Raw genomic sequence first — 14,018 nt, forward strand, 5'->3', positions numbered from 1 at the left:
TTTATGCTATTACTGACTGATTGTTCTCTCCCAGGTGACTTGTACCAAGGCCAGTTGAGAGACTATATCCCAACCAGTGCAGAACAGCTCAATCCAGTTGAGGTATGTGACTTGATAAGAAACTGATGATATCTGTTTTGTATGCAAGAACAATTAGCTTATTATTAATGGCAAGGTAATAGTTGACATGTCTTAAACCACTGAGGTGACAATTATCTTAATAATTCCAATAGAAAGCCACCACAATTTCTGAGGCAGTTGTTAGCCCCCAGTGTTGGAACAATACAACGATCCCATGTTCTACTTACTCTGGAATTAGAGTCATAGAAAAGTACAGCACAGAAGCAGGCCCTTCTGCCCATCCACTCCATGCTGAACCATTTCAACTACCTACTCCTATCAACCTGCACCTGGACCATAGCCTTCCATACCCCTCCCTTCCACCTATCTATCCAAATTTCTCTTAAACATTGAAATTGAGCTCGCATGCACCACTTGTGCAGACAGTTCGTTCCACACTCTCACCACCATCTGAATGAAGAAGTTTCTCCTCATGCTCCCCTTAAACATTTCACCTTTCACGCTTAACCCATGACCTCGAGTTGTTGTCCCACTCAACCTCAGTGGAAAACTCCCGCTTGCATTTACCTACGTGTTGCAACCCTGACCCTGGTTTTTCTATGTTAGAACATAAAATTTAGTTTAAAAGATAAATGCACATACAAAAAGGTGCAATAACTCAGTTTTTTCTATCTTAGAACATAGAATTTACCATAAAATACACACGTACAAACCAAAAGATGCAATAACCTACACAGTTATTTCTTATAGTGGGAAATGATATGAATTATTACATTATCATATTTTATGTCACTTAAAATTTATCAAGTGATCTCATGTGCCTGATCAAGTTAACTAAAACTGGACCTTGATCATTTGAAAAAAATTCTTAAGTAAATCAAGGTTGGAGAATTTTCATTTTCACAGCAATGGAACCCTCGCCTCAGACGATTATTTATTGAACCCTCCCCACCTCAGACGGTTATTTATTGAACCCTCCCTACCTCAGACGGTTATTTATTGAACCCTCCCCACCTCAGACGATTATTTATTGAACCCTCCCCACCTCAGACGATGTTATTTATTGAACCCTCCCCACCTCAGACGGTTATTTATTGAACCCTCCCTACCTCAGACGGTTATTTATTGAACCCTCCCCACCTCAGACGATGTTATTTATTGAACCCTCCCCACCTCAGACGATGTTATTTATTGAACCCTCCCCACCTCAGACGATGTTATTTATTGAACCCTCCCCACCTCAGACGGTTATTTATTGAACCTTCCCTACCTCAGACGATGTTATTTATTGAACCCTCCCCACCTCAGACAATGTTATTTATTGAACCCTCCCCACCTCAGACGGTTATTTATTGAACCCTCCCCACCTCAGACGATGTTATTTATTGAACCCTCCCCACCTCAGACGATGTTATTTATTGAACCCTCCCCACCTCAGACGGTTATTTATTGAACCCTCCCCACCTCAGACAATGTTATTTATTGAACCCTCCCCACCTCAAACGGTGTTATTTATTGAACCCTCCCCACCTCAGACGGTGTTATTTATTGAACCCTCCCCACCTCAGACGATGTTTTTAATTTAAACCCCACCTCAAGCGATGCCATTTAATATTTTTTAAATTTAACCCCCACCTCAAACGAGGCTGTTTAATTTATAGTTGTTACTGAACACCCAGCTGTTGCTGAGACCCGAATGATTTCTAACATTGAAATAAAAGTACGAACTATGCCCCGATTAATTGGAATTAAAAGGAAAATACCAGTTGAGTATCTGAGACTTGATAATTCTGATTTGTCTGCATCTCAAAGACTCTTAAAGCCCAGAGATTTTCTCACATCTCCTCCATCCTCTCAGAATTAAAATCAGGTTTAATATTACTGGCATATATCATGAAATTTGTCCTGCAGCAGCAGGGCAATGCAATACACAAAAAACTATACATTACCAGGAGAAATATATAAAACTAAATTAAGTAAGTAGTTCAAAAACAGAGCAAATATCCAAGTGAGGTAGTGTTCATGGGTTCATTGTCCCTTCAGAAACCTGACGGTGGAGGGGTATTATTGCATTGTCAATCATGTGATGTTGGTGTGCTTTCCATCCCAGATGGCAGGAGAAGGAAAGAAATAATCTGCAAGTACAGACCAGTCAGGCCCTTCCACAGCAGCACACACTCATTAACGTACTCCAGAACCGGAACCGCCATCAGTAATTTGGAAACCATGTCAGCTGCTTTGCTCACTGCAGAATCTCAGAAACCACAAAGTACAACCAGTTTGGAATGGCGGTGGTTTGTAATGGAGCTGGAATAATTTTTAATCAGGCACTGGTGGGAAACTACCAATCTCTTTGAAAGGTATAATAGTCTGTTTTAGCAGGCAGAGATTCAATAGAACTTCTAACTTAAAATACAACCAGTTTTCCATTATAAACACCCCTCATTTCTGCTGTGGAGTGTGGGACCGAATGATCTACTCATATGTTCCAAACTTCAAAGTAAATTTATTATCAAAGTACATATATATCACCATATACAACCCTTGAGGTTCATTCTCTTGTAGCCATTCACAGAAAATACAAAGAAATGAAAAAAAAAAGCAATAAATATTGAGGACATGAGATGAAGAGTGCTTGAAACTGAGTCCATTGGCTATAAGAACAGTTCAGTGATGGGACAAGTGAAGTTGTGGGAATAGTTCATTGTTGGTGTGAGTGAAGTTATCCCCTCTGGTTCAAGAGCCTGATGGTTGAATGGTAATAACTGTTTCTGAACTTAGTGGTGTGGGATCTGAGACTCCTGTAACCCCTTACTGATGGCTGAGAGGTAATAACTGTTCCTGAACCTGGTGTTATTGGTCCTGGGGCTCCTGTACCTCTTCTTGAAGGTTTAGGGGTAATAGCTGTTGATGAACTTGGTGGTGCGGGTCCTGAGGGTTCCATACCACCTTCCTGATGGAAGTAGCAAGAAGAAAGTATGGCCTAAATGTGGGGGTCCTGAGGCTCCTCTACCACCTTCCTGATGGTTGAAGCTTAATAACTGTTCCTGAAGCTGATGCCTCCATTGATGTTGTTTTAATTTATTGTCTAAGTTTCACAATTTAGCATTAGTGTTGTAGAAGTTGCAGCTAACCATTTAATGTAACGTTAAATTCCAGTTTATTTTAAACAGCAGCCAGGTGATGCCCTGAGGCTCTGGTATTATGCTGAGATATGTAATTGTGAAACTGCTACTTCAGCGTTGTGTAGGGAAATGTTAGGAAGGGTTATGTTATTGATAGCCTGGGATAGTGGTGAATATTGGTAGCTTGGGTTGGGGTGTTTGATGTTTGCCAGGCTTGTCAATTAGCTTGCTGACGTTTCATCACCAGTGGCGTTGGTGTTTCTCTTGCGAGTGCTCTTGGTCCTGATTGGCTACCCCATCAGTTCTATAGGCCTCTGTTCTCTTGGTCCTGATTGGCTACGCCATCAGTTGACCTTTCAATTCTATTGGCACTTGTTTCATTGGTCCTTAGGATCTCATAGTTGACATCTAGTTCAATATGTTTGTTTATGGAGCTATCAGGAGCGAACCACTCTTCTAACAATTCTCATGCCTGCTTTGCATTTGCCTGCGCCAGGACCTCTGCAGTGTCCCTGTTAAAGTGGTGTCTTTCTTGGTCTTCATGTACTGAGATCAGTGACTATGGATCATATCTCTGTATCGCCAGTTTGTGTTCCCATAAACAAGTTGAGAGTTTGCGTCCTCCTGGCCGACATAGTTCTTGTTGCAGTCTCCAAGGGTGATCCTTTACACAACATTGCTTTTATTAATAGCCTGTCAAATCTAGTGACCACATCAAGAATACAAGACTAAAGCTACATGAAACATCACTTTGCAATTCAGAAGAGCCTGATTTAACGTGTGTTGTTATGTAAATCTAGCTTCGCTTGAGAACCTCATTCATTCCCCATATGAAAACCGATGGAAGAGAGAGTTCCCAGCCTGACCACTCTATTTGAATCACGGAACAGTAACACCTAGGGCGGTCCAACTTTCCCATTTCCCAACCCTTCCCCTGAAATCCTGTTATTTTTCCTTGCTTGTTCAGATCCATATCCCTTTAGGAAGCCACTAGTGCTTGAACTATAGAAATTCAGTGTGAACATGCTACATGTGATTAGGAGTTCAAGCATATGTTACTGTTCATTGGTAGGGGAGTTAAATACAGTGATGAGCAAGGTTGTAGATCAGTGACAAAGGCCAGGGCTGAGACCACATCTTGTGTCCTGTGGACCTTATCAAATAAAGGCTCTCACCACAGAGCCAGTGATCATAAGACCATAAGATATAGGAGCAGAAGTAGGCCATTTGGCCCATCGGGTCTGCTCTGACATTTCTTCATGCTTGATCCATTTCCCTCTCAGTCCCAATCTCCTGCCATCTCCCTGTATCCCCTCATGCCCTGATCAATCAAGGATATATCTATCTCTGCCTTAAATATCCCCAATGACGGGCCGGCTGGTGGCACAATGACATCGGTGCCGGACCCGGGAGCGGAGGTTCCCGGGTTCAAAACCAGTCGGGTCCGCTCCCAAGTACGCTTTCCATCCATGCCGGGTTGAGTGTCGAGTTCGCAACTTGACCTCATAAAATGAAGGGAAAATACTGCAAAGTGTCTGTGTGAGGAGTGGCGAGCCACACCGTGTCTCTCTCACTCTGCGCCTTGTAAAACTCCTGAAAAAGACATCATCACGGACGCACGCACACGCACAGACTAGCACGCACGCAGGCACATGCCAAATATATATATCCCCAATGACTTGGCCTACATAGCCACCTGTGGCAAAGAATTCCACAGATTCACCATTCTCTGGCTAAAGAAATTCATCCTCCTCATCTCCTTTCTAAATGAATGTCCCTTTATTCTGCAGCTGTGTCCCCTGATCTTAGACTCCCCCACAACAGGAAACATCCTCTCCATATCCAAGGGCTTTCAACATTCAGTAAGTTTTATTGAAATCTCTTCTCCTTCTGAATTCCAATGAGTACAGGCCCAGAGCCATCAAACACTCCAATGGGATGAAAATAGTGCAGAGAGCCTTATTAGACTAACACCTGAAGTGGATATGATTGGACAGGTCGGGTTTGCAAATACTGTAGTTCAGAAGGGTGAGAGGGGACTTGATTGAATCATGCTCAAGACCAAGGGATGTAAAGAGGACATTTCCTCTTGTGAGAGAATCTAGAACGAGGGGCCATGTTTGAATATAAGGTGTCACTCATTTATATCGGATGTGACGTGAGTGGTTCTACCAGAGGGTTGTGAATCTGTACTTACTGTCCATTACACTGTTGGCGTTTAGAGTGGCGATGAAGGTCCTCTATCTCTGGCGGTGTTCAGGGCTTCCTTCATCGTGTCAGTAGCTTCCTCTCGGTTTTCACTACTGTCAGCCATGCAAGTCCCAGGTGAACACTCAGGAATACCATTGCACTCAGATGTAGAAGGATTCTTCATTGCTGGTTCCATAACAATTTTGTTTGTACCAGTCAGGGTTGTTAGCCCTGAGCCGAACCCCCGAACCTGGAGGACCAGTGGACCTCTCTTAGTTTGACCTCTGCCCTTCTACCAAGAGCCAAAGCATAAAGCCTTGACTCCATCCAACAAAGCTCTCCGGGTCATTAGAGCACACAAGGCTCTAAACCATGACAGGGTTGTGGGCCTCGTGGAGGTGTAAATCTGTGGAGGGTGGTTATCACGATATTTGAATATTTTTGAACTGAGGAAAAGCAAGTAATGAAATACTTGCAGGAGTAACGAGCTGTGGTTAGAATCAGATCAAAATAATCTCATTAAGTGGAAGAGCAGGTTTCGGGTGAGGGGGTGGGCGAGTCATGTACTGCTGCTTCTAATCCATCCAGCTCATATGAATCTCATTCCACCACCACGGCTCAGTCAAAGTCAAGTTTACTGTCATATGCACATGCGTGCCTGGGTCTAATGAAACTCAATGGTACAAGCACGTAGCAACAGATCCACAAGAAAATTTACATAGCAGTGTTCACAAGGAACACATTAACCTAAATTGTAATAAGTTTTACCAGAAGGAACAAACAATAACAAAATCCATTATAGTGACCGGTAATACATTGTCAACACTAACCACTCACAGCATTAAATTGTTCCTGTTTTCATGATGCCTTTCATTTTCTTGCCAATCACATTTAATCTACATCCTCTGATTCTGGACTCTGGCACCAAAGGGAATGTTTTTTGCTCCTGTCTGCATTCCTCATTTTCAACACCTCTGTCCATCTGTCCATCTCAGCTGTAGGACAACAGTCCATTTCGTCAGCTTTGCTCTGAAACAAAAATTCCTCATTCCTGCAATAATTCCCATTCATTTCTTCGGCATTTCTCTGTCTTCACATTCTTCCCAAAGAGCTGTGATTAAAATTGTACCAGATGTTCCAGTTATGACCAGAACTTTGTAACACACATAAAATTCTGGAGGAACTCAGTAGATCTGGCAGCATCTATGGAGAGGAATAAACAGTCGATGTTTTGGGCCAAGACCTTCTATAAGGACTTCGATGAAGGGTCTTGGCTCGAAATGTCGACTGTTGATTCTTTTCCATAGATGCCTCCTGACCTGCTGAGTTCCTCCAGCATTTCGTATGTGTTTTGACCAGACTCTCCAACACACATAAAATGCTGGAGGAACTCAGCAAGTCAGGCAGCATCTATGGAAATGAATAAACAGTTGATGTTTTGGGTTGAGACCCTTCTTCAGAACTCTGCCCAAAACCTCAACTGTTTATTCATTTCCATAGATACTGCCTGACCTGCTGAGTTACTCCAGCATCTTGTGTGTGTTGCTCTGGATTTCCAGCACCTGCAGAATCTCTTGTATTTATGACCAGACATCTGTCTAGTAAACATTTACAATGACTTCCTTACGTTTGCATTGTCTCCGTTCAGGAATCCTGGTATTGCATGTGCTTTTTAAACCATTTTCTCAATCTTATCTGCCCTTTAATTACTTAGTTACAATAACCCACTGTCATTTCAACAATCATGCAAACTTGTACAATTGTGTTCAAATCAAATCAAGTTTAACAATCATTCAACCATACATGGATACAGCTGAATGAGACAGTGTTCCTCTGGGGCCAGGGTGCAAAATGTACACAGCATATTCAAAAAAATGAGAACAAAAAACAGCCACACAAGAAAGCACACACACACACACATATATATGTTTATATATAGTAAGGTAATGTTCAGTAAGGTAATTTAAAATATTGCCACTGAAGCAGTATGTGTGTGTGTGTGTGTGTGTGTGTATGTTTCTGTCATCTTCATAGCTTACCATGCTAAGGTTGTAATATTAGAAAACTGTTTGAGAATTTGTGTTGTTCTTGTGAACATCAGTTCTAAATGTTATTTGCACAATTTATTTTTTTCTCTCTGCACATTAGGTGTTTGACAGTCTTTTTTAATGGGTTTTATTGGGTTTCTTTGCTTTGTGGCTGCCTGTCAGGAGACGGATTTCAAGGTTGTATATAGAATACGTACTTTGATAATAAATGTACTTTGTAATGTACTTCCTAGAATATCTCTAGTCCTTTAGTTTTCTGCATCTCCTGACTTGGTCTGTGTTTTCATGCAGATACACAACACTCTTAAAAATAAGAGTGTCAGTACCTCTATACCAAAGATTACAGTTACAAGTTTACCAGCAGTAAGTAAAATTAAAGCTGTAGTTCTGGTGCCCTTACTGCTTCTGAAGTGTATTGATTTAAGCAACTTAATAATGTTAAGCTTCTCTGCTAAGAACATGCAAGGAAGGAAGCCTCACTGTGGATACATTTCCTCATGAGCAGGGCTGAAGCTGTTGACTGAGATCTGTGATCAGCTTGGCTTGACTGGCCTTTATTTTTCTGTCTCGCTGCACCTGAACGCTTGGGCATTCAGGGACAATGCAGTGGACTATTGTCATCTTACAATAGATTGCCCATTTGCCAGCACTATCCAACTGCATGATAAGCACGACTGGGTAGCAAACGCTCGTGCACATTCCAGTGGAATTACAAGTTACAGACAGGAGACGGAACTGGACATTTGTCTCTTTGCAGCCACCCAGCGATTGCTGCCTTGGCCGGCGTGTGTCCACACAAAGTGCCAGTCGTACACCTGGGGCTTTCCTGCACTGTGGATCTGAGTGTGATCTTACCCTGGATCACTACTCCTATTCCAAATCACTTCACACGAACAGTAACACAAGGCATAAAACAGAATAAAGAAACACACCAGTTAACTGTATGAAACAAAGTTGACCAAATTCATCATCTGGCTTTCTGGCCTTTCAGACCATAAGACACACGAGCAGAATTGGGCCATTCAGTCTGTCGAGTCTGCTCCACCATTCCATCGTGGCTGATTTATTATCCCTCTCCACCCCATTCTCCTGACTTCTCCCTGTAACTTTTGACACCTGAATAATCAGGAACCCATTGACCTTCGCTTTTAATATACCCAATGGCTCGGCCTCCATAGCTGTCTGTGGCAATGAATCCCACAGATTCACTGCCCTCTGGGGAAAGAAATTCCTCCTCATCTCCGTATTAAATGGGAGTCCCTCTATTCCAGGAGTTCCCAAGCTGGGGTCCACGGATCGCTCCATGTCTTAAAAATGGTTGGGAACCCCTGCTCTATACTGAAGCTGTGCCTCTGGTCCTAGACTCCTCCACTATACAGCACAGTACAGGCCCTTTGGCCCACAATATTTTGCCGACCTTTTAACCTACTCCAAGATCAATCTAACCCTTCCTTCCCACATGGCCCTCCAGTTTTCTATCATCCACGTGCCCAACAAAGAGTCTCTTAAATGTTCTTAATGTATCTTCCGTTACTACCACCCTTTCTGCACACCTACCGCTCTCTTAAAAAAAATCTACCTCTGATATACTCCCTATATTTTCTGCCAATCACCTGAAAAAATTTTGCCCCTCATACAATATTGGCCATCTCTGCCCTGGGGAAAAAGTCATGACTGTCCACTTATTGCTTATCATCTTAAAGGTTGGGATCTTAGAGGAGAATTTTTTGACATCTGAGGGGGTTTGTAAGGTGTGATGAGGAAGATGCAGCCTGTTTTCATTTGGCCTTGTGGAAAGTTGTAGAAAGTGGTGAAAATGCTCGCAGAGCTGGGAAGTTATGCTGAATTTGCTGAACATTGAATCTATCACTTTAATGCACTTGTCGTTGTTGGATGATGCAATTTTTTATGTTAAACTAACTAATATCTTTGAACTGCCATTATAGAACAGTATAGCACACGAACAGGCCCTTCGGCCCACAATGTTGTACTGAACCAATCAAACCAGTAGATAGATGCCGAACTGAACTAATCCCTTCACAAGGTTCATATCCCTCTGTCCTTTCATGTTTTCACATTGTAGATTAGCATTTAGACAGTGTGGGAGAATGGGCAAAGAAGCAACAGATAGAATACAGTGTCAGGAGTGTATGGTCATGCACTTTGTTAGAAGAATTGGAGAGAAAAATCAAAAATCTGAGGCGCAAAAGAACTTTGGAGTCCTTGTGCAGGATTCCTAAAGGTTAATTTGTAGATTGAGTCAGTGGTGAGGAAGGCAAATGTGATGTGAGCATTCATTTCAAGAGGACTAGAATATAAAACCAAGGATGTAATGTTAAGACTTTATAAAGCACTGGTGAGGCCTCACAGAATACTGTGAGCAGTTTTGGGCCCCTTATCTTAGAAAGGATGTGCTAAAGCTAGAGAGGGTTCAAAGGAGGTTCACACTTAGAATGGAGATGAGGAGGAATTTCTTTAACCAGAGAATGGTGAATCTGTGGAATTCATTGCCACAGGCGGCTGTGGACGCATTGGGTATATTTAAGGCAGAGGTTGATAGATTCTTGGTTAGTCAGGGCATGAAGGGATATGGGAGAAGGCAGGAGACTGGGGCTGAGGAGAATTGAATCATCCATGATGAACTGGAGAAGTAGACTCGATGGGCCAAATGACCTAATTCTGCTCCTATAGCTTATGGCCTTATATTGTAATTGTTAATTTTATTAATGAGATTATGGTCACAATGGCTTCTACATCAACTTACACTGATATTGCACAGTAACAAATTTATATAAATTAATTTAGTTTTTTTGGTCAAAGTCAAGTTTATTGTCAGATGTACAAGTCCATGTGTGAACAGATGCAACAAAACTGTACTGGCAGCAGTGCCAAGCACACATAGTATGATATAAACAGCCTGATGGCATGAATATCCATTTTTCCTTCCCTCCCCTCTTCCTTTCCTTGCGAGGTGACTTTTCACCTCTTTTTACCTGCCAGTCACCTCCCTCTGGATCCTCTCCTCTCAAGTCAGATTCCTTCTTCTCCAACCCTTGACCTTCCACACCAACCTGGCTTCACCTAATACCTGCTAGCTATCCTCCTTCCTCTGCCCTCCCCCACACCTTTTTATTCTGGCAGCTTACCCCTTCCTTCTCAGTCCTGAAGAAGGGTTCCGGCCCGATATGTTCACTGTTTATTCATTTCCATAGATGCTGCCTGACCTGCTGAGTTCCTCCAGCATTTTGTGTGAATTGCTTTTGATATATATAACGTTCACACGAAAAGTCATGAACACGTTGTACAAGAAAGATCAAAAAAGACTTATTTGTAAGTCCATTTTAATGCAATGCGATCAAAGAGGTCGTGTAGCTGCTAATCTCTAGTGGTTGCAGCACTTCAGTGAACTTGAAACAATTAGTCTGTTTTTGGTAGTAAAATATAAGCCAAGAGAGTTTCAACAGTATGATTGTTTAGTAAGGAGACTTACATGTTTTCCAGCGTTAGCTTTCTTCTTTCTGGCTTTGATTATTACTTGCAAGGCAACGATTGGCCAAAAGTTTACATTGTCCAGTCCTCTTCCAGTAGTTTCCTACAACAAAAAGAAGGCAAAAAACCACGTTATAGACTAGTGACCTCCCCAATCCAGCACACTTGCTCCATTCACTGGGTACAGAAAAGCTGCTCTCCCCTCCAGGGCCAGTTTTACTCCTCACACTTTACCACCTGTGACAGCTAACTGATCCATTGGAACGTCACCTGGTGATTCTCTTTGTTTTCCCTTGTTCCTTTCCTTTCCCTGCCCAGAATGTTTGCATACTATTGGGGGCAACACACAAAATGCTGGAGGAACTCGGCAGTCAGGCAGCATCTACGGAAATTAATAAACAGTTAATGTTTTGGGCTGAGACTTCTCGTCAGCACTTGGCCTGAACTTTGACTGTTTATTCCCTATCATAGATGCTGCCTGACCTACTGAGTTCCTCCAGCATTTTGTGAGTGTTGCTCTGGATTTCCAACTTCTGTAGACTTCCTCGTGTTTATGATCTGCAGAAACTCTTGTGTGGATAATATTAGGAATTTGTTTTATGGAAGTAATGGTGCAACATTGTTTAAAAAAAACAGAAAATGCAGGTCAGGCAGCATCTGTGGAAAAAGTAACAGAGTTAACATTTCAGGTTGGAGACCATGTGTCAGAAGTGGAACAGAGAGAAAGTGTTAGCTTTAGATTGCAGAGAAGGGTGTGTGTGTGGTGAGACATAGGACAAACCAAATATCTGTGAAAGGGTGCAGTCAGGTTGTTGAATGGGGTGACATTGAAAGGTAGAGTGTTATAATGCAAAGGTTCATTTTTTTTCAAAGTATACAACTTGAAATTCTTTTTGACCAGGTAGCCATGAAGCCAAGAAAGAAAAGAAAGGCAGCACAATCATTAACCCCCCCAAATCCCCCCTCCCACACAAAAGAAAACAAAAATGGAACAGGCACATCGACCTCCAAATCCCTCCTCCCGCACAAAAAAAAGACGGATCAGGCAAAAAACACAATATCTCTTAAGACTGAAGAAAAGGCTATAGTCCAAGTCAGCATCTAAAATGCAAAAAACCTGGGCAACATTCTCCAGATCTTTCTCTCTTCGTAGCAGAGTGATCAAAGGACAGGCAACCAGCGCTTACCCTCCACATTTGCCTCGATCTTTCAATCTCCCTTGGCGCTTTAATTGTCAAAATGGAGTCAAACATCGGCTTGCACCCCATCCTGCAGCTGACCCACTGTGGGGTTCATGCACGCTGTGTCTGTCTCCCAGAGTCCCCTTGGAGACTGCAGAGCGCTGAAGCACCCAAACGATCTCCAAACTTCCACATTTGCCTCAATGTTTCAATCTCCCTCGTCGCTTTAATGAACAAAATAGTGTCAAACATCAGCTCACGCCCTGTCCTGCAACCTGCCTGCGCTTGCCAGCTCTGCCTCCCAGAATCCTCTCGGAGACTGCAGAGAACTGGAACACCCAAACGATCTCCAAACAGCAAGTCACAGGCTTCAACAGCTCCACGGTGAAAAACAAACGTAAAAGACGTAAAAGAAGTGCAGTAGATGATTTCATGATCTATCCAGAAGATGTTGACCGAAGGAACATTGTACACTGGTGCCATCTTGACGGAAGGAATGGGAAATATTGCCCAGTGCAGTCAGGTTGTTTGATGGGGTGACATTGAATGATAGAGAGTGATTATGCAGGTGAAGGAATGGGAAATGTTGCCCAGTGCAGGGCTGTTAGAGATAGCCAGGAAGCAGTGCCTCTTACTCCCTTCTCCCCCTGGGCAGGACAGTGGTAGAGTTCCCCTGGCCCTCACCTTCCACACCAGTCTGCATTCAACAGATCATAGTCCATCACCTCTGCTAGGTTCAGCAAGATTCCACCACCATACCCATCTTCCTCTCCTGTTCCTGCTCAGCAATTCAGATGGACCATTCCCCTTTGTGACTCCTTGGCCCACGCCTCTGACCAGTCGCTGTCTGGCATTTCCCCATGCAGCCGCAAGAGGTGTAGTACTGATCTTTCACCTCTTCCCTCCCACCAGTCAGGGACCCACAGAGTCCTTCTGGGTGAAGCGGCGATTCTGTCTACTCAGTCACTTTCGGTGTTGACATCTGACCTCCTCTACAGTGAAGAAACCAAACGCAGATTGGCTGAAATTCCTGTGGTTTGCCGCTTTTAATTTTCTGTCCCACTCTCACTCCAACTTGTCCGTGTCCTTCTGCACTGTGAGCTCAAGGAACAGCACCTCATCTTCCAGACGTCGTGTCAGATTCTCCAAGCCCGTCAGACTGTACCGTAGCTGGTAATCTCTGTTGTAAAATGTCCATTAACAGAGAAAATATTGTGACACTAAGCTCAGTTTTCCCCTCTCCTTTCGAACAACCTGACCACTGCGGCACCTTGACATATTCTGTATTTCTTTGTCAGAATTAACACTCTCTAACTGCCACCATTAACCTGTCAGGTACACCTTGTTGCTATAGCAACCCTATTACAGACATTCCCTAATTCCTGTCTTTCACCTTCTCTGCAATGTACAACCTACTCGTTCATCCATCTTCAAAGTTCAAAGCAAATTTTACTATCAAAGTACATATATGTCACCATATACAAATCTGAGATTCATTTTCCTGTGGGCATACTCAATAAATCTATAGAATAATAACCATAACAGAATCAATGCAAGACTGCACCAACTAGTTCCTGACCTGAAATGTTAACTCTTTTTCTCTTCCTACTGATGCCACTGGTATTGCGAAAACCTTATGGTTTTTATTTTAAGTTTCCAGTTTTTCCTATTTCCATATAAAAATAAAACTTACTTTCCTTTTCCACGTCCTTCTTTGTTGGTGTCTGCTCTTCACAAAGTTCAAAGTAAATTTATTATCAAAGTACATGTATGTCACCATATTCAACCCTGAGGTACATTTTCTTGTGGACATTCTCAATAAATCCATAATAGAGTAATAACCATAACCAAACCAATGGAAGACTATTAATTTGAGTGGTCCTCCAGTGTGCAAAAGACAATAA

The 14,018-nt window shown here is 42.6% G+C and overlaps 1 protein-coding gene across 11 annotated transcripts in view; it reads left to right on the top strand.

Moving 5' to 3' along the window:
* Positions 1-14,018, top strand: part of LOC134360022 (membrane-associated phosphatidylinositol transfer protein 2) — a 307,102-nt gene that overhangs the window by 216,196 nt on the left and 76,888 nt on the right. For 5 of the 11 annotated variants that reach the window (XM_063074026.1, XM_063074020.1, XM_063074022.1 and 2 more), the window contains 4 exons: positions 35-102; positions 4,997-5,068; positions 7,607-7,621; positions 7,736-7,807. In XM_063074026.1, the coding sequence (XP_062930096.1) occupies positions 35-102; positions 4,997-5,068; positions 7,607-7,621; positions 7,736-7,807 (227 nt within the window). The remainder of the gene's footprint in view (positions 1-34; positions 103-4,996; positions 5,069-7,606; positions 7,622-7,735; positions 7,808-14,018) is intronic. The other 6 variants (XM_063074029.1, XM_063074031.1, XM_063074024.1 and 3 more) reach the window with 5 other exon arrangements.

The sequence above is a fragment of the Mobula hypostoma genome, chromosome 21, assembly GCF_963921235.1.
Source record: "Mobula hypostoma chromosome 21, sMobHyp1.1, whole genome shotgun sequence".
In the NCBI taxonomy this organism is placed as follows: domain Eukaryota; kingdom Metazoa; phylum Chordata; class Chondrichthyes; order Myliobatiformes; family Myliobatidae; genus Mobula; species Mobula hypostoma.